General features: G+C 39.1%; 2 protein-coding genes across 3 annotated transcripts; one reads left to right on the top strand and one right to left on the bottom strand.

Moving 5' to 3' along the window:
- The first annotated feature begins 482 nt into the window (after positions 1–482).
- On the top strand, positions 483–16,857 carry LOC104421174 (DNA gyrase subunit A, chloroplastic/mitochondrial). The gene is made up of 27 exons (XM_010033038.3): positions 483–1,110; positions 2,384–2,453; positions 2,547–2,612; positions 3,689–3,790; positions 4,966–5,010; positions 5,100–5,198; positions 5,378–5,464; positions 6,017–6,087; positions 6,587–6,695; positions 6,796–6,858; positions 7,684–7,749; positions 7,872–7,960; positions 9,091–9,139; positions 9,594–9,680; positions 10,047–10,140; positions 11,239–11,309; positions 11,399–11,488; positions 11,731–11,856; positions 12,646–12,803; positions 13,471–13,552; positions 13,643–13,807; positions 13,906–14,007; positions 14,664–14,800; positions 15,242–15,362; positions 15,455–15,509; positions 15,644–15,743; positions 16,334–16,857. Exons 1-27 carry the CDS (start codon positions 665–667, stop codon positions 16,443–16,445), a joined length of 2,862 nt encoding a protein of 953 aa, XP_010031340.2. The 5' UTR covers positions 483–664; the 3' UTR covers positions 16,446–16,857.
- A 323-nt stretch (positions 16,858–17,180) lies between these two features.
- Positions 17,181–20,842, bottom strand: LOC104421173 (required for excision 1-B domain-containing protein). Of its 2 annotated transcripts, XM_039314996.1 has the most exons (5): positions 20,586–20,842; positions 20,207–20,300; positions 19,987–20,091; positions 19,138–19,376; positions 17,181–17,434 (listed from the first exon to the last, which is right to left on the bottom strand). In XM_039314996.1, the coding sequence occupies exons 1-5, from the start codon at positions 20,753–20,755 to the stop codon at positions 17,431–17,433; spliced, it is 612 nt and encodes a 203-aa protein (XP_039170930.1). In that variant the 5' UTR covers positions 20,756–20,842; the 3' UTR covers positions 17,181–17,430. The 2 variants fall into 2 exon arrangements, with proteins under 2 accessions (XP_039170930.1, XP_010031339.2); XM_010033037.3 differs by lacking the exon at positions 17,181–17,434 and having other exon boundaries at positions 18,869–19,376; positions 20,586–20,841.
- Between the last annotated feature and the right edge of the window lie 117 nt (positions 20,843–20,959).

Raw genomic sequence — 20,959 nt, 5'->3', positions numbered from 1 at the left:
CTCCATTGTAACACATCAAGTTGAGATATCATAGCCACTTCTTGCTCTTGGGCACCCATCTTTTGGCACATTGTCCTTGAGGATGCACTCCCTTGGTGGTGACTCGAGGAAATTGCTATCGGGGTTACTTTGCGATGTCGCAAAATCCTTTAAGAGAAAGAGGACGATGCGGGTGAACTCCCATATCGAGCAACTAAGGAGATATTTTAAAGTTTATAATGAATTGAATATCTTCTCTAAATAGTTAGTTTTACAAAATTTCGATTTGATGTTTTAATTTTTAAGAAGATGTGTTGATATGGCTGTATAAAGTTGGGTTTCGTGGGTTATGTTAGATTGTCGGCGTCAATTTGAAGGAGGCAAGTTTTTTAAGAAGAAAGAGCAGAAAGGGATAGACTGATCAAAATCAAAAGTCGGAAGAATGGATCTGAACAGTGACTAGGAATTTGGCACCACTCCTGCAAATCCCCAAAAAGAAAAAACAACGCATCCGAAAAAACATCCATCTTGGCGCGCAAGAACCCGTCCTTCCCTCTCTCCTAGGGTTTTAGGATAGCAAAAACCTTAAAAAAAAATCTCATTTTTATGTCCTAAACCCCCCCTGCAGAACTCATCTCCTGGTTTCACTTCACTCCACAGCAGCAACAATGGCCACGCCGTTCCCATGAATCCCTCTCCTCCATCCGCGTCCCCAGCCTCCCGCTCTCTCTCCGCTCCTCCAATGGCGTTCACCTCCACTCTCCGCTTCTCTTCCCTTCTCCTCCGCTCTCGCCTCCCCGCGCCGGCCAACCCCGACCGCCTCGCCTGCGCCTGGACCGACCGCCTCTCGTGCCTCCGGTTCTACTCGGCCCCTTCCTCGAGGGGGCCCCGGCCCGTGAGGGTGAGGCGCCGGGACGGGCCGCCGAAGCAGGAGGGTCCGGCGGAAGGGCAGGACGGGAACGGGGGCGTGATCGTCAAGGACCGAGAGGTGGAGGGGAATGGTAGGATCGTCCCAACGGAGCTCCACAAGGAGGCCACCGACGCATACATGGCGTATGCGATGTCGGTGCTGCTCGGCCGGGCTTTGCCGGACGTGCGGGATGGGTTGAAGCCAGTGCATCGCAGGATATTGTGAGTTCGTGATTCTGCTTGTTCAAATAATATTTGGGTTTTTGGTTTTGTTTGGGGGGGAGGGGGTGAGGAAATGCAGGGTAACGATAGCAGTGACCGTTGGTAGTTTTGGTGGTTGTGGCTGTCTAGGGAAATGAAAGTTAGGATTTTTTTAATTGCCTCTAAGTACTGGCATTGCAATGTCCGGAAGAGCATCTTCTTTTTCTTTAGATAGGCTTAATCCTTGTTTCAAGTCAAATGCTCACGAGGAACGAGTTGCTGTAATTTGAGTATATACCGCTTTTCTTGTTTATGTGCACACAATCCTTTTGTTGATTGATCTCATTGAGGTTATATAAAAACGCTTTATGGTCAGAACAATTTACACTAATTAACTGTCTATCCGCATCAACTCTTTCAGTAATTCTTTTAGTGTGCAATGGAAGCTAAGGTTGGCATTAGGAGAAATATACTTGCCATTTTCTTTCAGCTTCTGTGTGCAATTATGCACGGTAGCTGAGGTGTGTATGCATTTGTCATGAATAAAGTCCTATGTCAAGAAGCATGTGTTGTCAACATCTATAAAATGTAAGGATTTTGGATATGGCCTTTAGAAGTTTATTGGAGTAAATATCAGAACCTTCTCTTTCTGCTGTTTTTGAACTGAAGATAAGGGACGGCGAAGAGAGTGAAGGTCAAGGAAATGGAAGTGGGAGGAGAGGGGAGTGGGTTTACTTTACTAGTATTTATTAAGGGGAATAGATTGGTGGGGGAGAGAACAAAGTGGAGCATTGTTGGGAAAACAAGAGAAATTCATCTTGTCAATCATGTTGCCTTCTTAATTTAGAATTCGAGGATTAGTAAGCATATATAGGTCCCAGATTGGTACATTTTGTAGGAAATGTAAGAAAAAGGTCATATGGTTGCAGCAGATGAGGATTGGTGGAACTAATGTTTGTAGGATGTACACTGTATGGAAAGCAATAAGAGTAACTCTAGAAATTGAGATCATGTTTGCCTCTTTTCTCTTCTCCCAATTTGGGGAGGATGGACAACACGGGCCCAGAGGAAATTTTCCTGAATTTTTGCCCTTGACTGTCCACTCTTTTCCTAAATGGAGAATGTTCGCAATCCATGGTGCTTTAAGTATGAAATAGAATATGCTGGACCCTCCTCAGCTTCTCTAAAACTCTAGAGCAATAAAGAGTATTATATTGGTCTAGCAAAAGCTGGTTAAAACTTCCTGGATAAATATATTGCTTATGATTCTCTTCCTAATTATTCTTTCTGACAGGTTTGCAATGCATGAACTTGGTCTTTCATCTCGTAAACCATTCAAAAAATGTGCTCGAGTTGTTGGAGAGGTATTTCATTGAGTAGTTATTTAGCATTTCCCTTTCTTTGAATGTCTGCTATTATTTAGATGTATCATGTAGCTCACCCGATCTTGATTTTAGGTTTTGGGTAAATTTCATCCTCATGGAGATACAGCTGTTTACGATTCTTTAGTTCGAATGGCTCAGGTAAATATGCAGTTTATAGGAGCTGATATGCTATTCGTAGTGAAATAGTTTTTTCTATTATAACTGTCTGTCAGTTTGCATGATCTTAAAAATGCTTGCTCTGACATTGGCTGAAACTCGTGCAAATGATTTATTCTTTTACCCAAGATTCTCAGTTGGAGCACATGATTTTTTTTTTTTTTCGTTCATTTTTCTTGATCCACCACCACTTCAGTATTTTGTGCGTGGGTTAGGTTTGCTGGAACTTTCTCTCCACTATTTATGCTTAGTTAGTGCTAATATGCATCTTTCCACAATCCTACGGTAGATCTGGCTTCACAGATGTTAATAGGATGTAAATGATGCCTTGAAATTCTGAATGGACGAAGTTATGAAATGTTACAGAGGATTTCACAAGGCATTGCTCCATTATGGGAATTCTAGAACATGATCACCTCATAGTTTCATGATCGGTGGCCATATTAAGTAGTGTGATTTTGCCATAGAGCAAGAAGAGATGATACTGTTTTTCATTACATTGGCCTGTAGAATTTTGTCTGATGCATATTAAGTTATGATATGGGCATTTTACTTCCATGACACACATATGGGTCCTATTGCAACTGCGGCAGTTTTCTTTCACGTATCACGTGGTTATTTTTCTTTTGATTTATCTGATGCTTCTTTTCTTTCACCAACATCTGATGGGACATTGCAGTAGTTCAGTATATGCAAACTAGAATTTTCCTTTGATAAGCTAAGGGAAAATTTCATCTTTAAGGTTAAGCTGATGGAGAACTTCTTGTATTGGGTATCCTATTGCTAATTTGCTATCCATTAGTTTCATATAAACGTCATTGAAGAAATTTATTGTGGGATTAATGTCCAATTGTTAAAAAAAAGTGATTTTGGTTTTATAACAGTAAATTCATCATATTTCCTACACTGAACACTTGCTGGAATAACAGAGTTTTTCAAGGTTCTGGATTTCTATTTACTTTGTCTCTCTGACTCTTCTTGCTGCTCTTTCATCAAAGTGATTTCTATTTAATCTTCCTCTCTGCAATCAACATAGAACTCATTATTTTCTCTTCCAGGATTTCTCGTTGCGCTGCCCACTTATACAAGGGCATGGAAACTTTGGTTCAATTGATGCTGATCCTCCAGCTGCCATGCGTTACACAGAATGCAGATTGGAGGTTTGTTTATTCTTATCTTAATTGCATTATTTTCTTCTGAATTTTGGAAATATGCTTAGGCTTCTCTGATTTGGTGGCAGTAGTTGTTGCGTCAAGAAAATATGCATTGAAGTGCTTTAAAGGAAATTTTGGAGGGGCCAGGGAATAAGTTCCTGGAGTCAATAGATCAATGTGATACCAATTCTTTTGGGCCTCAGCCATGAGCCTGTTCAACAGAGTTTACAGTATTTCATGCTGAATTAATCTTCTGATTTTTGAAGTGAACGTTAGTAACACATGAAGTAGACGTCAAATCTGTTTCAGTACTGCTTGGAAATTTTTAAATGTGAACTAATGAACTGATATAATATTGAAAATGACGTAACATTTGCATCTGACTTTGCCAGCACTGTTATGAAGAGGGAAAAGGGCCTGTTATGTGTATGTTTTATGAGTCTTACAGAAAGTAGGACAGGCGTATTAATATCTGAGAGAAGGACAAAGAGCAGGCCCTAATTGTTGTGTAAATGCTCAACCAAGTTACATGATCTGGTTAACTTGCTTTGGTTGATGATTATTTTGTTTTTCGTGAGTGAGCAAGAGAGATTAATGAGCTCCAAGCATCAAAACCATTACTGACAATTGCAAGATTTTGATGATTGCATTTCTATCTTCTGTTTCCTTCAATGTATTTCTGGACAAATATTTGTTGATCCCGAAAAAGGAAGGCAAGGCACGAAAGGGGTGCTAACGCATGTGCTAATGCACTGTGATGGAGACTCTAAGGAGGCCTTATTACCCATGAATCGTCATGCCATTTGAGGACTAGTGTTTTGATGAACATGGGGATTAATTCCTAGCTATCATGAACTTTTGCTCCTTAACAATATCGTAGCCTTCTCTTTAGTACGTGATATTACTATCCATTTAAAACCACAAATGAATAGCAGGCACAAATACTGTAGGGCAATTGAGTCCAAACCTTTCTCACCTCCAAAATGGCCCTTAACAGTTGTTGCCTTTAAGGAGTCTCCTAGCTGTAACTCATTCAGAGCAGTTAGCCATGGGCAGATAAGCAGAGCAAAGCTTCTCTCCAGATGAGGGAGTCTTGGAACTAGAACAATACACCTAGAGCTTGCTCTACACTGCACTGGTTCGGTCATAAAACAGCATATGATACTTTCTTGGTTATGCAGGCATTAACAGAGGCCGTGTTGTTGGCAGACATTGATCTAGACACAGTGAGTATCTTTTGTTGTGTTACTGCCTGGTCAGACTTTAATGGTTTTTGTAACTTGTAGCTCCATGGTCAATCTCTGTGATATTGCAGGTTGATTTTGTTCCAAACTTCGATAATTCACAAAAGGAGCCATCACTGCTACCTGCTCGGCTTCCAACTTTATTGTTGAATGGTTCCTCTGGGATTGCGGTGATTTTATTTGAAAACAATTTTTTTATCTTCTTTGTGCTTTAGTATTTAATATGCCAATTATCAGTAATCTTTCTTATCCATTTTCCTTTCCATCTTCTTCAGCCCTCTCTGGAGTAGATGAATGATGTATCCTGTGCTCCATATTTCTTGACCTAGTATAGTTTCTCTCTTGATAGGTTGGCATGGCGACTAACATTCCTCCTCATAATCTTGGGGAGTTGGTAGATGTGCTCTGTGCTTTGATTCATAATCCAGAAGCCACGGTAAAAACCCTAATTTCACTATAAGGTGATGTTCATACCAAAAAGGTTTTGATCAATACTGCTCTTTGGTTGAAAAAAGATCTTTTCAGTTCTTTTTAAACCCTTTTTTCTTTGGCATGTCAATTTGCTTCTCTTCTTGCAAAGTTTTTTCTGGGGAATTTTCTGTCTCATTATCCATGTTATTAAGGATAAAGGCAGATGGTGTAGCATTATAGAACTGTATGCTTATAAGAGTTTGAAGCTGATTTCATTATCACCGATTGGATTTTTTTCTTATGTATTTCTTGGTCTGAACCCCTTTCCGTATAGTAATTTTGGCTTTTAACTCTTTTTTCGCCAAAAAGAAACGATCTCAAAAATTGCATCATGCTTTTCTGTGTTTAGCTCAAAACTTACATTACTTGAACACTTAATTGTCTCTCAATAAAAAGTGTAATTGTCTCTTAATAAGAAAGTGGACTCTTCACAGAGGTAATACTTCTGCTTTTGTTGCTTATTTCAGTCTTTTTTACTCCTATTGGGAGATTTCATGGGTTTTTTGCCTTTTTGTAGCTGCAAGAATTGTTGGAATACATGCCTGGTCCGGACTTTCCAACTGGAGGATTGATAATGGGAAATATTGGGTAGGTTACTTACTAATTTTTCATTTCGTGATGTTTATTGTGGTGGAAAATCAAATCTTAACTTTACAAGGTTTTTTCCCTCATCCAGTGATTGAACTTTTAGTAGTCATTGGAAATCGCTAAGGTTGACTTTATAGATCTGAGTATGTGATTTTCCGGGAATGTGTTTGAAGCTGTCCAGTCTTGTAGCTGTGCACGGCCTTGAAAGTGTTTTCCTTTTTCCTTCAATCTAACGATTATTTCGAAAGATTAGATTCGCTGGCTGTTCTGGAGGTGGAGTAAAAGTTGGCTTTTTTAGGTCTATCCCCTCATTTTTTTTTTTTTGTCCAGCTTTATCTTACTAATTCTGTTTTTTCAACTGTCATCAAATCATTCTAATGCATGAAATTTTCAAGAATATTTTTCATAATAATATTATGTTAGTAATTCAGAGTGATTGGACTTAACAGTGCCAATTACGCATATCTCAATGGTTGGGCTAATCTTTATACCTTTAAAGCATCTTAGAGGCATATCGAACTGGGAGAGGACGGGTTATTGTCCGAGGGAAAACCGATGTGGAGTTGCTTGACTCAAAGACCAAAAGAACAGCGGTGATCATAAAAGAGGTAAACTTGTTTTCTTAGGTTTATTTTCATTTCTGTGATTTGGCTGGGGGTAAAATAGCTGTGATGACTCTTTTACTGTCGCCTTCTGTATGCCAAACAGATCCCTTACCAAACAAACAAGGCATCACTTGTGCAAAAGATTGCTGAACTTGTGGAAGACAAGGTATTTTCATGGTCAGACTGGTAGCATGGATGTACTTTACTTTTGGTGAAATTAGTCTGGCATGATTTATGACATAAATATTGAATACTGTGACAACTCTCCTTTGGCACCTGAGTCAGGTGCATATGTCCTTGTGCTTCAGCATAGGTCATGCCTTTCTCGTCCATTCTGCTATCCTTATAAGTTGTAGCTGCAATTCACTCGAACCTCATTAAGGTGCATGGGCAATAATGCCTTTTGAGTAGTCTGTTTTTTGCTCCCATATTGTTGTTTGGGGTGGCTACTTTCTGTCTGGTCAAAAAACTTCTTAGACTTATGTTTCTGAAGGAACATCTGCTTGAGCACATCCTGGTGCACCTGCTAAGTAGTGAAAATGAGTTGCACAACTAAATCAACTCCTTCCCTCCATCATATATGTTATGATGTCAAATGAATTTCCTGGTAGCTATAAACATGCATTGTGCTAGGCTGGGTATATATTTGATTTTCAACTCATGCTGTTCTTTTGTAATCAATCTCCTATAAAGCACCGTCTGAGACTCTGATTCAGCTGGTTTTTAATTTATACTTTTGCATTGTTACCGTGCTCTGCCCTATATTGCATGTCCTCTGAGACATTTAAAACTGGTCCTTTTCTCATCGCAAAACCACCAGTCTTACTCATGGGCAGTAGTACAACCTTATTTATGAAAATTTGTCTAACTTGTTTGTTGCCATGGCCCCCCAAAAAAAAAAATGTTGCTCCGTGCCAGTACTTACATGCTGTTAAGATAATATTCTTTATTCACTCTCTCTCTCTCTCTCTCTCTTTTTAAATTCTTACAGAGTTTGGATGGGATTAGTGATATTCGTGATGAAAGTGACCGGTCTGGAATGCGCATTGTCATTGAGGTACAAGAATTGTTTGCTCCTTCCTTTTCTTACGATCAAGATTATAGAAGCTGGCAAGATTTCTCAGAATTCGGCTTCAGTTCATGTATTGGCTAATGGGGGATAAATGGTTTGAATTTCAGTTAAAGCGTGGATCAGACCCTCTGATTGTCCTAAATAATCTATATCGCCTGACAGCTCTTCAATCTAGCTTTAGTTGCAACATGGTGGGGTAAGTTCCTTGTGGCTTTGCACGAAGGAATCCATTGTATTTTCTTTCTGTGCCTTAAGGCACGTGGATTGGACAAATCCTGTTCCAACTGGACTCATGTATATCGTAGTTCAGTGTCATGACATAAACGGGACAGCAGATGTAATTGGAAACATACACTTGCTTGTTACAATTTTTTTTCTTTTCTGCAAGTTGATATTCACAGAGTTTGTATAACTGTGGTAAATCTGGTGTCATGACTCGTGTTATGCGTGTTGTCTTCCCTTTCTCACTGCTCTCTGTCAACTTTTATAGAGATTAGATTCCGAAGTGGAGAAGAGTTAGTTCATCTGGACTTTCTAAGAAATTGACATGCAATGTTAGATATGATCTTCAACTCGTTCTGAAAATTATGTGGATAAGTGTTTCAGCTGAAGGGATGAAAAAATTTAGTTGCATAACGCAATAAAGAGAGTCAAAACAATTCCTCTTGAAATCTTTGTCTTTGAAATTTACTCGCATCAGTGACAGCAGACAATCAAATCACAGTTGATGGGAAAAGTAGCTGTGCGACAGTAATTTCTGTTGAAGGCTGAAATGGAGAATGTCTCAGAAGAGGCAGAAGCAGTTGTATTTGTAACTTTCTGAATCCTTATGTTAAGTTGTAGGGATGAAGTGAATCATTGGGCTGATAATCTCATGCCTGGGTAATTGCTTGCTGCTCCAAGTGGTCATGCCTTCTGGTTTTTGAGAGAAATAAAGAACTATCCCCCCGGATGCGTTCATTTAGACATCCAATTGCAGAGTTGGTTAAGATGCTAAAATTTTTACTGGGAATATATGTTTCATTTTGCCATACTATATGGGAATGCAGGATGGTTATGAGAATGCTTGGTTGGTAGTTTGGATATGAATTAAATCTTTGAATTTTCTTTAGTGCAATTTTATTTGTGAGAGTGTTTTTTTTTAATATTTGATCCATCTCTGTCAGAATTTATATTGAGTGATCAGACTCAATTTGACTAGATTGATCTAAAAGTTTGGTGGCTGGTCCCAGTTAGTGGAAAGCTTTTACTTTTTTTTTTCCTCTGTTGTTATTTGCATTGTACAATGAATTGTATCATTTGATATTGTCTTCCTCCTTCATGCAGTATTTTGAATGGACAACCGAAACAGATGGGTTTAAAGGAATTGCTTCAGGTGATTGAATGCTACTTGTACTATTGTTATGGCTAAGTGTCTGACTTAACCTCTGGATGATTGAAGTTTCTGACGAATGCCTGGAGGTTGTAGTGTTGATAAGCAGTTGAACCTGTTAACTTGATTGATGGCGCCATTATATTCCTCTTTCCAAAGTAGAATAGATGTGCCATGTGGACTGAGAAATCACCAGTCCCTTGGCTGGATTCATCATAAATTGAATTAGTCAATGAGTTGGAATTAGTGGCACATTCCAGAAATCACTTGGTGATTCTGAGTAAGATACTATGCTAGGGATGGGAATGAGCTAGGCTGCTGAAAGTTCCTTTTTTGTTCCCTTTTGTTTCAGCCATCCATCTTAGCTGTCAGTCTTTCCATATAATCATATTCTTTTTTTGAATTGTGACAGAATATGCATATTAATCTTATATTTCAATGAAAACTCCTGTTTCAGGCATTCTTAGAATTCAGATGCTCTGTTGTCGAGAGACGAGCGAGGTTCAAGCTTTCTCATGCACAAGAAAGAAGGCATATTGTTGAGGTTTGCTATGCTACCTGCTAAATAATTGGTTAAAAGGGTGTTTAGAGTGGTTGAAAGTTTTCAGTTGAAAAGCAATATAAAGAAAAATTCAACAAGGGAAAAATTGAAATAGTCAGCAGCTCTTTTTGAACAAGAAGCCTTCCTTTGCAATTGAAACTGGTTATTTTATCTCGTGCATTCTTTTCCGGTTATTTTATCTCGTGCATTCTTTTCCTGGTGGATTCTTTCTGTAAGAAATCTTCATAGCAAAATTTCTCCAGTCCATGCCATTAGGCATATTGGCAATTATATATACTTTAACTTGGATTTCTTTTGCTTTGGACTTCTAACCTTTGCAATACTGAATAAACTTCCTATGATCCTTAGGGCATTGTGATTGGACTTGATAATCTGGATGGTGTGATTCGCATAATAAGGGAGGCCTCAAGCAATGCAAATGCATTAGCTGGTCTTAGGAATGGTATGCTTGTTTAAGTCTTGAACTCTCTCTGTGCTCGTGTGGTAACAGTTCAAGTTAGTTTGTTATGCTATTTCTTTACTAGCTGCATTACAAATTTCGCTTGTCTATAAATACTGTTAATTTGTTATGGTAATTCTTGAGAGGATTCTGTGACTTGGTGATTTGGGTATCTATATGAACAGCTAACCTTACATTTCAAACTGGCTTTGTTGGTAGGAAATGAAAGGGGATTTTGATATGGTTAAGGCCTTAAGCAATAAATTCTACTGACGCTACAGCCATCTAATTTAATGCCTGAAGTGATTTATTAGAGCTTTATGTCATAATTCATTTAGAGTAAATTCTTTCAAATCTGCTTAATTAACTGCTTTCATGAGCATTTCATGTCTATCCTTCTCTTGGGACAAGGAACAACTGAATCTGTCTTTATTTCTTGCGATATTTTCTAGTGTTCTCTAGTGTGGGAGAAATGCCACTTTCTTGGAGTCTATAGCAGTCATATATTTGAAAACAAACGGCTGCTTGGTACTGGTGTTGCTTCTCATACCAAATTTTGTCCTGCTTCATTGCAAATGATAGGACTTCAAATTAGTGAATTGGCAGATTAGAGGATGCATAGTGCTACAGAAAAAACTAAATCCCTCCTTCAACGAGTTTCTTTTCATTAAAGCGAGCCAGACAAAACGGCATTCTTGCTACTCTGGATTCTTGACATTGTTTTTGGAGAGAGAACAGAACAGTTGATAAAAAAAAAAAAAACTTAAAGAAACTGAAGCTTTGCATTGCTTCAGCAGTCAGTGAGGGCATTTCAGATGTTGAAATTCTTGCTTTTCTCCCCATTCCTCTTGACTTAAAAAACTGCTCTTATTGATGCGACTGTACTTTTGGCTTCTACTGTTGAAAGATAAATCTTTAGATTCCTCAAGATTAATCTTCAATTCGCCAATTTTAGTATCTCGTTGAATAACTGTTTTGCCCTTCTTATGATCTGATCTTGCACCAAAAATGCTGTCCACACTGCTAGAATGGAATTTTTGTGATTACTGACGTGGGACTCTCTTTATCGGTATACATCTCATCAATATATTGCTGTTGCAGGGTATGATTTGTCTGAAAAACAAGCCGAAGCTATTCTTGACATAAGTTTAAGAAGACTCACTCTTCTGGAGGTACCCAAAAAATGGAGCAGAAGTCATGTTTTTCAATTTTAAGCTTGTTCATTTGTGTTGATGGCTCATTCTATGTCCGTGCTGCCCAGAGAAAGAAATTTATTGATGAAAGCAAATCACTGACGGAACAAATTCTTAAATTAGAGGAACTCTTGTCGAGCAGAAAAAATGTATTACAGGTAACTAGTTGTTAATGTTCTTTTAGCTTTACCGCCTTTTCATTTGGATTTGTTAGTGGTGACTGTATTGAGCAGGTGCTTACCCCATTGTTTCACTGCTGATATAGATTATCCCCTTTGAGTTAAGGATTTTTGAAAATATTTTATTTTGAATAGTGATTAAATAAATATTTTTGGTGATGATATGATGTTTTTTATTTTTTATTACTGTCTATAATTGTTTGATATGTGATTATTCCCAGTTGATAGAACAAGAAGCAATTGAACTTAAGAACAAGTTTGTCACTCCAAGGCGTTCACTATTGGAGGAGGCTGAAAGCGGTCAAGTTGAAGACATCGATGTCATTCCAAATGAAGAAATGCTGCTGGTAATTGATATGCTTGTCTTTGATATGCCAAATTACAGCCTTTAGGGAGTTCTACAAATTTGACGACCTATACTTTGAAGATTGTTGATATGAGTAAGAACTTGTATGAGTAGTATGATAGCCTCAGTCACTCTGCCATGCTTACGCACCTTGACGTTGGAGTTGGGATTTGATACAGATGATTTCTAATTCTTCAAAAGACATTAAAATACTCAGGTCGATTTAGACATGAAAATGTTTTCCAGTGTTTTCAGTTGGCCTTTATGAGAAAAACAATTAAAAAGAACAAAAAAGGCCCGACTCAGTCAACCATGGTGGCATTGTATGGGTTGGCATTGTACTTGGAAGACCAACATTTATGGACATCTGTGGTGGCTGGTTTGCTGCCATACTCTGCGACCCAATCTGTTTTCAGTTTTATTAATTTTCATTTGCAGCTAGATAACCTGCATAGTCATCCCATTCTTATTTATTTCCTTGACATTCCCCTTTGCTATTGGGGACGAACAGCATCATCATGTCAACTCTCGGAATACCTCCCTTTGTCCCCTCTCTTGTCCAAACCAACTTTGATAACAGTTGCTTCTTAATTGCTAAGTGATACGATTAGCCTCCATGAAGTATGGTTGAGCCACTAGGTGGGGGGTGGAGGCAAGAGTCATGTGGATTGATAGTTGTTAGATTTCTGGTCAACTATGGAAAACACTGCAAAAGTTCAGGTTATTTAGCCTACTAATTATATTGTCGCTTTTTTATTTTCTGTTCTTAGAATAAATTTTCAATGTTCAGGCTTTGAGTGAAAAAGGTTACATGAAGCGGATGAAACCAAACACCTTCAATCTTCAGACCCGGGGGACCATTGGCAAATCTGTTGGAAAATTAAGACTCAATGATACCATGTCTGACTTCATTGTTTGTCATGCACACGATCATGTTCTTTACTTCAGGTAATAGCAAATATGTTTCATTGGATATGAAAACTTAATACTTTTTTGGTATTCATCTTATGTCATTCGCAATTGGTCAATTTTCCTTTAAGTTTATCATGTTTTTAATTGCCATTGCTTGAATTCTAGATTTTATTGTCTCTATCACTCATCTCAAGAATTTCCAATTGAGAGTGTTGATCCATTAATTGTTTATAGCTAGTATTGCTGTTGGGACCTTCCAGTGGATCATTGACCATGTGTTGATAGTGATATTGAGATATTTGTTGTACTCTATTTTGATCTGTCTCGGTATAAGCTGCGACTTCTCACTTGCTACTGTTTCCTTCCTGGTTGTTGCAGAGAAATCTGGTCTAGCTTGGTTGCTAGCTGAATATAAAGAGATTTACCTGAATTTGATTTGGTAGTTTTTAGTGGTATAAGATTCTTGACTTGCTTGACTTTTCACGTGAGTTATGTTTGTCGTTTTCAGAGGTCTTTCCCTAGCTATTTTATTAGGATTCACTACAGTGAATTCACATCTGACAGGAACATATGAGTGCATTATGTGTTCGATAGCCTCCACTTCTATTTTGTTAAATCTCTTTGAACTCGTTTCTACATTTAAGAGAAGGACTAGTGCTGCTGTTCTGGCTGAAGACATAGTTGACACTAGGTAAATTTGCAGTGATAAGGGAATAGTTTACTCAGCACGGGCATACAAAATTCCTGAATGCTCAAGGGCAGCTGCTGGCACACCATTGGTCCAGGTATAATCTTGCGCAATTGTTTTGCTGTTAGTATATTTCCGGTACCGGAGACAGCTGATTGATCACCACAATATTTTTTGCCCAAGGCAGATCTTATCATTATCTGATGGCGAGAGAGTAACTTCAATTGTTCCTGTGAAAGAGTTCTCTGAAGATCAGTTTCTACTTATGCTTACCACAAATGGCTACATAAAAAAAGTATCACTGAATTCTTTCTCATCCATAAGGTCGACAGGAATTATCGCTATTCAGTTGGTTAGTCTACTCTCTCTCTCTTCTTGTGCCTTCGTTATCAACAAGGTGGTCACTGTAAAGCTGTGATCTTTAATGACAAAACAAACTGACTCTTTTAGGTTCCTGGTGATGAGCTGAAATGGGTTCGCCTTTGCTCAAATGAAGATCTCGTTGCTATGGCTTCCCAAAACGGAATGGTCATCCTTAGCTCCTGCGACATTGTATGTTTCTCCTCCTTATTTTTCCATTCAGAAGTTGGATAATCTTGCTTGGAGTAAAGATTTTACCTTGATCCATAAGTGAAAGAATTTGCTGAGGTCTAACAATGAAATTTTTGGTCCTTTTAGGTCTCCATTTAACAGTGTCTCTTCTGTTGTTGCAACTCATGACCCAACTTGGGATTACTTTGAAAGATAATTCTAGTAGGTCGTGAAGTTGAAGGTTTATTACCCAAATTTGCAATATGCTTGAATAAAGTGAACAGCATTGACAATCTCTCTTTTATAGGTTCTGATAATCTATGTAACCAAATTTAGCTTGTACTTTCCTTTTGTTTGCTATCTGGATTCTTCTGCATTGAGCGTCTCTTATTGCTTTCAAAATGTTTCTAAGAAACACCCACAATTCTTAACTTTCACTATTCACGTGGAACCTTAATAGTCTTTTTCTGATATATTGAGGGTGTTTGCATTGTCTTTTCAAATATAAAACTTAAGTGTGTTTTCATTCATTTGACAATAATTTCCAGAATTTCAATGCGGGGATGGTCTGTGCATGTGATTTAGTCATTTGATATTACCTTGCTTTTCTCACCTCTACCTTTTGAAACTATCCTCCTGCAAGTTTTTCTTAACATTTTACTGTTATTTGGACCCAGATTCGAACACAGGGAAGGAACACAAGGGGTGCTGTTGCAATGAGACTTAGAGGAGAAGATAAGATGGCAAGCGTGGACATTATACCATCATCCATGCGGGGGAATTTGGAAGAAGTATCAAATGTTTCCCGCAGCAAGTACTAGTTAATTTCTGTCTTTGCATATTCTATATGAGAGTTTTGGCATAACCAAAGATTTACGGCGTGAAAAAAGTGATTTTGGCTGAGACTGGAATTTCTTTGGGCTTTCTTTTTTCCTGTTAGTATGTCAGATAAGTTCATATTGGCAGAGTTCATATCTGGAGATCTTTAGTATGGTCCACTTATGTGGACTGTTGTCTAGTGAAGCAAAGAACTCACATATTCACATGCATGCATGCTTATCATACTTGAGTAGGTACGCATAGATTTACATGTGTCATACACTGAACAATTTATACCATTAGAATCTTATGTGTACAGTGTGATAGGAGATTTAGCATGTCATTTTCAGTTAGCCGGTAGTGCCTCAGCATTATCAATAGCAAGTGCCAGTTTCCAGTATCCTTTAGAAAAGATGGCTGACTTTTCATTTTTCAGTGCTAAAGCCCCCAGTGGTCCATGGCTGTTGTTTGTATCTGAGGGTGGCTATGGAAAGCGGGTCCCATTAGGTAGCTTTCGCACATCGCGTCTCAACAGAGTGGGTTTAATTGGATATAAGGTATGCAAGAGACTTCCATTTCTTGTTTGTAAGTTGCCATGCATCTTTGAATGTGTGTTTTGGGGATCACTTATGCTGCTTCTCGCTTTCAGTTTTCCTCCGAAGACCGCCTGGCTGCTGTATTTGTAGTTGGTTTTTCATTGGCTGGTAATTCCTGAGAGTTCCCTGAAGCATCTTTTCAATTATGAACTGATTGGCTTAAGTTTTCTTCATATTGTTGCTCTATTTCATCTTCTTCATTATAACACTTTCTGCATGCCTCTGTTTTCTCCATTGAACAGAAGATGGTGAAAGTGATGAACAAGTCGTTTTAGTTAGCCAAAGTGGTACTGTAAATAGAATCAAGGTTCGAGATATCTCCATACAGTCTCGCTATGCAAGGTGAGCATGAACAATTACATTTCTGTTGCTTGTCTTTGCTTTTGAGGTTTACTTTAACGAGCAAAAGGGGAGAAATCTTTGATCATCTGAATGATACTGTCCTGCCTTGACTAAGAGATTAGTCTTCCTGAAATTAGATTCATATTATCTTTATTTGAAAGTTAAAATAGACTCGTTCAAAGTACAGCTCAAATAGCCTCGAAGTAGGTTGATCACCTGCATGTGCTATTTGTGATGTCGCGGATTATGTATAAATGTATGTATCAATCAAGTTGTTCTCTCCGTTCTTAGAGATGGTATTATTGGTTGGATCTTGTTACAGATACAGATTAAGGGTAAGATATTTCCGTTCCTTTATCCAGAACCTCAAAGGAAATGTGGATTGAATTAGTATTTGGTGCTATTCTTGTCAGAGTAGAAATAGAAAATATAGCAGTCTGATAGAAACTAACGGGGCTTGTGGTTCCCCAAAATTCTTTGATCTAGCACTTCGTTTTTGTGTCATTGTTTGATGAAATTCTGCTTTGGTTTTTCCTAGCCTATGTTTTGTTTCTGTGGCATATAATACTTCCATTTGTACATAAATCCAGGGGTGTGATATTGATGCGGCTGGAACATGCTGGAAAGATTCAGTCAGCCTCGCTAATTTCAGCGGCAGATCCTGAGCTCGAGGCACTAGTACCGGAAGCAGTTCAGGCATGATTAATGAAACTTCAACGTCAAATGCTGGAACAGAAGACATATCAAGAAACACTGTGTCTAACTACCTTTATCTGGGGAAGCGAAAATTTTGGTGGGACTAACGCGGATGTGCAGGCAGGTGTTTAGCGCTTCATGACATGTTCAAACACCTCACGTCTAAGACAGCCAAGTAGCCCCGGTTGATTTCCCGTGTGTAGGTCGTGTGCTCTGTACAATCTGTGTTCTTCCCTTGTAACGATTTTGTAGAGGGGGATTTTTATGATTATATTTCCCTTTTTGGGCTCTGTAGGTAATGCACCCTTCATTAGATTCAGTCTTGTAAATTCTCTAGTAAGGGAAAGCTTGAAGGTAAACGAATCCTTCCAAATGCAAGAGTAGTATTCTGATGCCTTGACCATTTGTATTTTGGTAATTACAACGTGTGCATTTAATGGGATTTGATTTTTCCTAGCGTCAGGCTCAACTCGAAGAATTGGACTGCTTGAAGAAAAGCAAAATGTCTGCAGAGTTGTATGCCTTTAAAGCATGATCGTAGCCATCTAAGTGTTAAAAGGTGGAAATGTTGGGTCTGAAAAGGCGTGGAAAAGAAAAACTACAAATTACAATAAGCGCACCGGTGATGTTCGAGAAATGTGATTATTCCAAGTGTTTATGATGTGCAAAACGAATTCCAAATTCATGAACACGGAATGACCCGTTGATTTCATAAAATATACTATACACCAAAGCGCAATAAGTTAATAACGGGTTCGAATTCTTGGATGAAATGACCAGTCTGTTTCATAAACTGTATCATACATCTAGGGGTGAATTACCGAGTTGCCGATTATTAAAATATGGATCTTGACAATGAAGTAAACTTTAATTAAACAGATAAAGTCATTCCTAGATTAAGAGATAATTCATCATATGAAGTGTGCCGCCTCCTCTTTTCATCTAAGTGCTTGACATTAGAGCTTTTCTTCATAAACCTCCTGCCTTTGGATTAGCTGGAAAACAAGACATTGCACATGAAATACCTATGAGAATCGACATAGTGGATTCCCTAAAGACTGTTTTTTGTTGACCTTCCTTTTCCTTGAGATTGAGAGGGATAGACTGAGGCTATTACTGAACCCTTATTTATTCACTGCATCTGTGTCTACCATATCATCAGTTGGGGAAAAGAGTAATCAACAGGGCGGCCAGACTGATAACCTAGTTTACAATCGCTATTTCAATGCACAACATCAATACTAGCAATATCAATGTCAACTCCTCCATAAAAACTCTGAAAAGCTGTATACAACCCAGGCAAAGTACATTTACACCTCACCGATCACTTCTCTCTAGTTAGAAGAGTATGAAATTGGGCATGGAGAAGATGGAATCAAACCTCTTGCTTGAGTTTTAGTAGGTGGAACACTACCCTACCCAACATTACTACTAATGAACTAGAACCGGAAAACATAGGAGGGATTAAAGAAGAGAGCCGCTAAAGAGGATGAGAGTCTAAGGGTGCATTTGGTAATGCTTTTGTTTTCGAAAACAATTTTTAATTAGAAATTGTTCTTTTTTATTCTGTTCTCAAAAATAATTTCTAAACATTTTAAGTCGTTTGATAACTATTCATAATTTCAATTCTCAGAATAGAATTGCGTTTGGTACCGTGCTCAAAATTTTTACTTCAAATAATTTTATTTTAATTTTTAAATAATTTTATTACTTTTTTTTTTTTTTCTTCTTTTCTTTTTTTCCTTTCTTTCTCCTATTCTTCTTCTACAAGTGACCGGTCGCTAGCCTTGGGCTGACCGACGACCAGCTAGATGAGGACCGACGACCTCACCGGAGTGTCGCCGGTAGTTGGGCAAGGCTCGGCCGAGCCTTGGCGGGGCGGCTAAGCCTTGCCCGGCCCGATGGCCAAGTAAGCCTCATTGGGGCTGGGCGAGGCTTGCTTGGCCATCGGTGAGGCTAGGTGAGCCTAAGTCTCGCCGGTGGTTGGGCTTGCCTTTAGCAAGCTCGCCCGGACCTCGCCTTGGCTTGGCTAGCCTCCGACGAGCTTGCCAAACCAATTGCCAACAATCGACGGCGGTGGGCAGTAGACAACAATTGTGGCGGTGGCTAGATGAAGAAGAAGAAATGGGAAGAAAAACAAGAAAAAAAAATAGAAAGAGAAAATATGAGCTTGATTCTAGAATTGTTCAGGGGAACAAGGATCAACTTTTTTTTATTTTTTTATTTTTGATTATGTTCCAAATCTACTTTCGGGAACAAAAAAAATAGAAATTTGTTTCCGGGAATAAAATTTTATTAAACACAATTCTATTCCAAAACTCTTCCAAGGAACAAAAGAATATAAATTTTTACTATTTGGCCAGTTACCAAACTAATAATCTTTTTGGTGCGACATAGAGATATTATCAGATATTCAATAAAGGTTCATCTTTACACCACCAAAAGAAATTGATCAATTAGCCAAAAGACCACTTTGTCGTTACACCTCCTTGAGATACCAAGTCATCCAAAGAGGAAAAAGAAAAAAGGAGAGTAGAGTACTTGCAGATGTACATGGAGTCAGTGAAGCAACAAGATTCCCACGCAAAAGTGTTAACTATACACCATTAAAAAAGTATATAGCAGTCGTGCTAACAATGCCACATGTAGGTAGCTAAATTCGCCAACTTACTGGCTTTCTAGTGCTTCAATTTCGTACCTGACTTCTTCCAGATGCTCGTTTATAGTGGTGACAGCATCCTGCACGCCTCTGATGGCTTCATTAAGTGCATTGTCATACTCGGCATCTGCCTCCACCTCTTCTGTTCCTTCGGCCTCTGTTATCTCATGAAGATGCACGCAATTATGTTGCATTGGCTTCTTGAATGTGCAGTTCTCATGGCTAACAAGACGTTCTGAAGGGCGACTGGCTTTTTTAAGCAATTGAATGGTAGCAGTCTTCAAATTTCAATAACAGACATCGGGTTAATGGAGGCAAAATCCAGAAAGGCAACTATTACACTATGGAATTTACTAAGGGGAGAAAAAATCAGAAAGATCCACTAGGATCTAAGAATAGGGCAAGAAAATAATATTGAAGATGTTTTAGTGGTTAAAGTTTCTCTGGCTTTAGTGATATTACTTATCTTTCCCCGTCTCCTTTCTTTAGTGATGTTTCAATTGAAGCACTGAAACATTCGATAGAGAGAGTAACCAGAAATTGCTATTCTACTCTGGCTCACCGCCCAACACGCCAAATGACACCTCAAACAGCGCGTCTTCCTGAATAATCATGCAGTATTATAGCATCCCATCTTATTGCTCGGTCAATGATCATGCTATTAACCTACCACTGCAGTTTCACTTCTCTCTCAATTATGATCGGCTATTCTACGAAACCACCCGCTTTAGAATGTACCTGTGCAACAGATTACAAGCCATGTTTCTGTTCTGTCATCCAAAAGAATATGCAGAACACCAAGACATCGAAAGCATCCCTTCACTAAAGACACGGACTTTCCTTAGAAACAAGATAAAGCATCGCAAACGGATATGTAGACAATCGCACCAGATGCAATTTCTGCTTTTCCTGCACTTGGACTGCCCTTAGCATCTGAGCTAAATCGACCCGGCCGTAATCGGGAGCCATAAATAAGGACTCCATTTCGATAACCTGCACTATCACAAAAAAGAAACCTCATGACCACATGAATTGCCCATGCCAGAACAAAGATCATTTTATTTTATTTTTTTGCTCTACTCGCCGAGAAGCTATCACGAACCCTAACCTGTTTAGAGCAATCATTAAACTCTGCAGTGATCTCGCCGCATAGCTGCTGGTAAGCCACCTCCCCACCCGAAACCATGTACTCAGCAAAACCACTGCATCTCAAAAAAGACAATAAAAAGATCACACAAGCTACATCAAAGCAGCTGGAGAAATCGCTCGCGCGACCGGAAAAGAGAGAATGAGCATCAAGTTTCGGCATTTCCATAAATCGAACCGATCATTTCAATCCCAGATAAACGCAAGAATCCGCAACGGGTGGAATCGGAATCGTAAAACAGGGTATTAACAGCCCCAACGTTTTTCAGCCCCTTGGCCCCAAAATGAGAAGGGCAACGCAAGAAGAGAGAGATTGAGAGAGAGAGAGAGAAAGAGAGTACCTTTTGAGTCTGGCGTAAGCTTCGGCTCTGCGCTGCTGGACGGCGAGGAACCGGCGGAGCAAGTCGAGGACTTGAGGGGCGGCGGCGGAGGCGTCGGCCGAGGCGGCGGCGGTTTCGGGCTCGGAGTCCATCGGGTCGGTTATGGACACTTTCTTCTCGAAATCTTCCATTCGTCCTCTGGAGGTTCCGGCATGGATTCCTCTCCCCGATCACGGCGGAGACGATGAAGAAGGTTGCCGCGACCCGGGAAGTAGCCATGACCTGCGCCGCGCATCGGGCAAGAATAGCGTACTGCGGCCCATGTTTTTTTTTTTTTTGGGTCTAAAGCCAAAGGCCCATGTTCGGTTGGCGCTTCATTCCTTCTTACTTACATA

The sequence above is a fragment of the Eucalyptus grandis genome, chromosome 1, assembly GCF_016545825.1.
Source record: "Eucalyptus grandis isolate ANBG69807.140 chromosome 1, ASM1654582v1, whole genome shotgun sequence".
NCBI classification, from domain to species: domain Eukaryota; kingdom Viridiplantae; phylum Streptophyta; class Magnoliopsida; order Myrtales; family Myrtaceae; genus Eucalyptus; species Eucalyptus grandis.
This window is presented reverse-complemented; position numbering and strand designations above follow the sequence as displayed.

Excerpts from the sequence above, each read along its gene's own strand:
- LOC104421173 (XM_010033037.3), bottom strand. The coding sequence starts at position 20,755 with ATGGAAGATTTCGAGAAGAAAGTGTCCATAACCGACCCGATGGACTCC. Across the intron at positions 20,092-20,206 it reads TTAATGATTGCTCTAAACAG|GTTATCGAAATGGAGTCCTT; the intron begins GTTAGGGTTCGT and ends GTGATAGTGCAG. Across the intron at positions 19,377-19,986 it reads AAAAGCAGAAATTGCATCTG|ACTGCTACCATTCAATTGCT; the intron begins GTGCGATTGTCT and ends TGAAATTTGAAG.
- LOC104421174 (XM_010033038.3), top strand. The coding sequence starts at position 665 with ATGAATCCCTCTCCTCCATCCGCGTCCCCAGCCTCCCGCTCTCTCTCC. Across the intron at positions 6,088-6,586 it reads TTGATAATGGGAAATATTGG|CATCTTAGAGGCATATCGAA; the intron begins GTAGGTTACTTA and ends ATACCTTTAAAG. Across the intron at positions 9,681-10,046 it reads AAAGAAGGCATATTGTTGAG|GGCATTGTGATTGGACTTGA; the intron begins GTTTGCTATGCT and ends TATGATCCTTAG.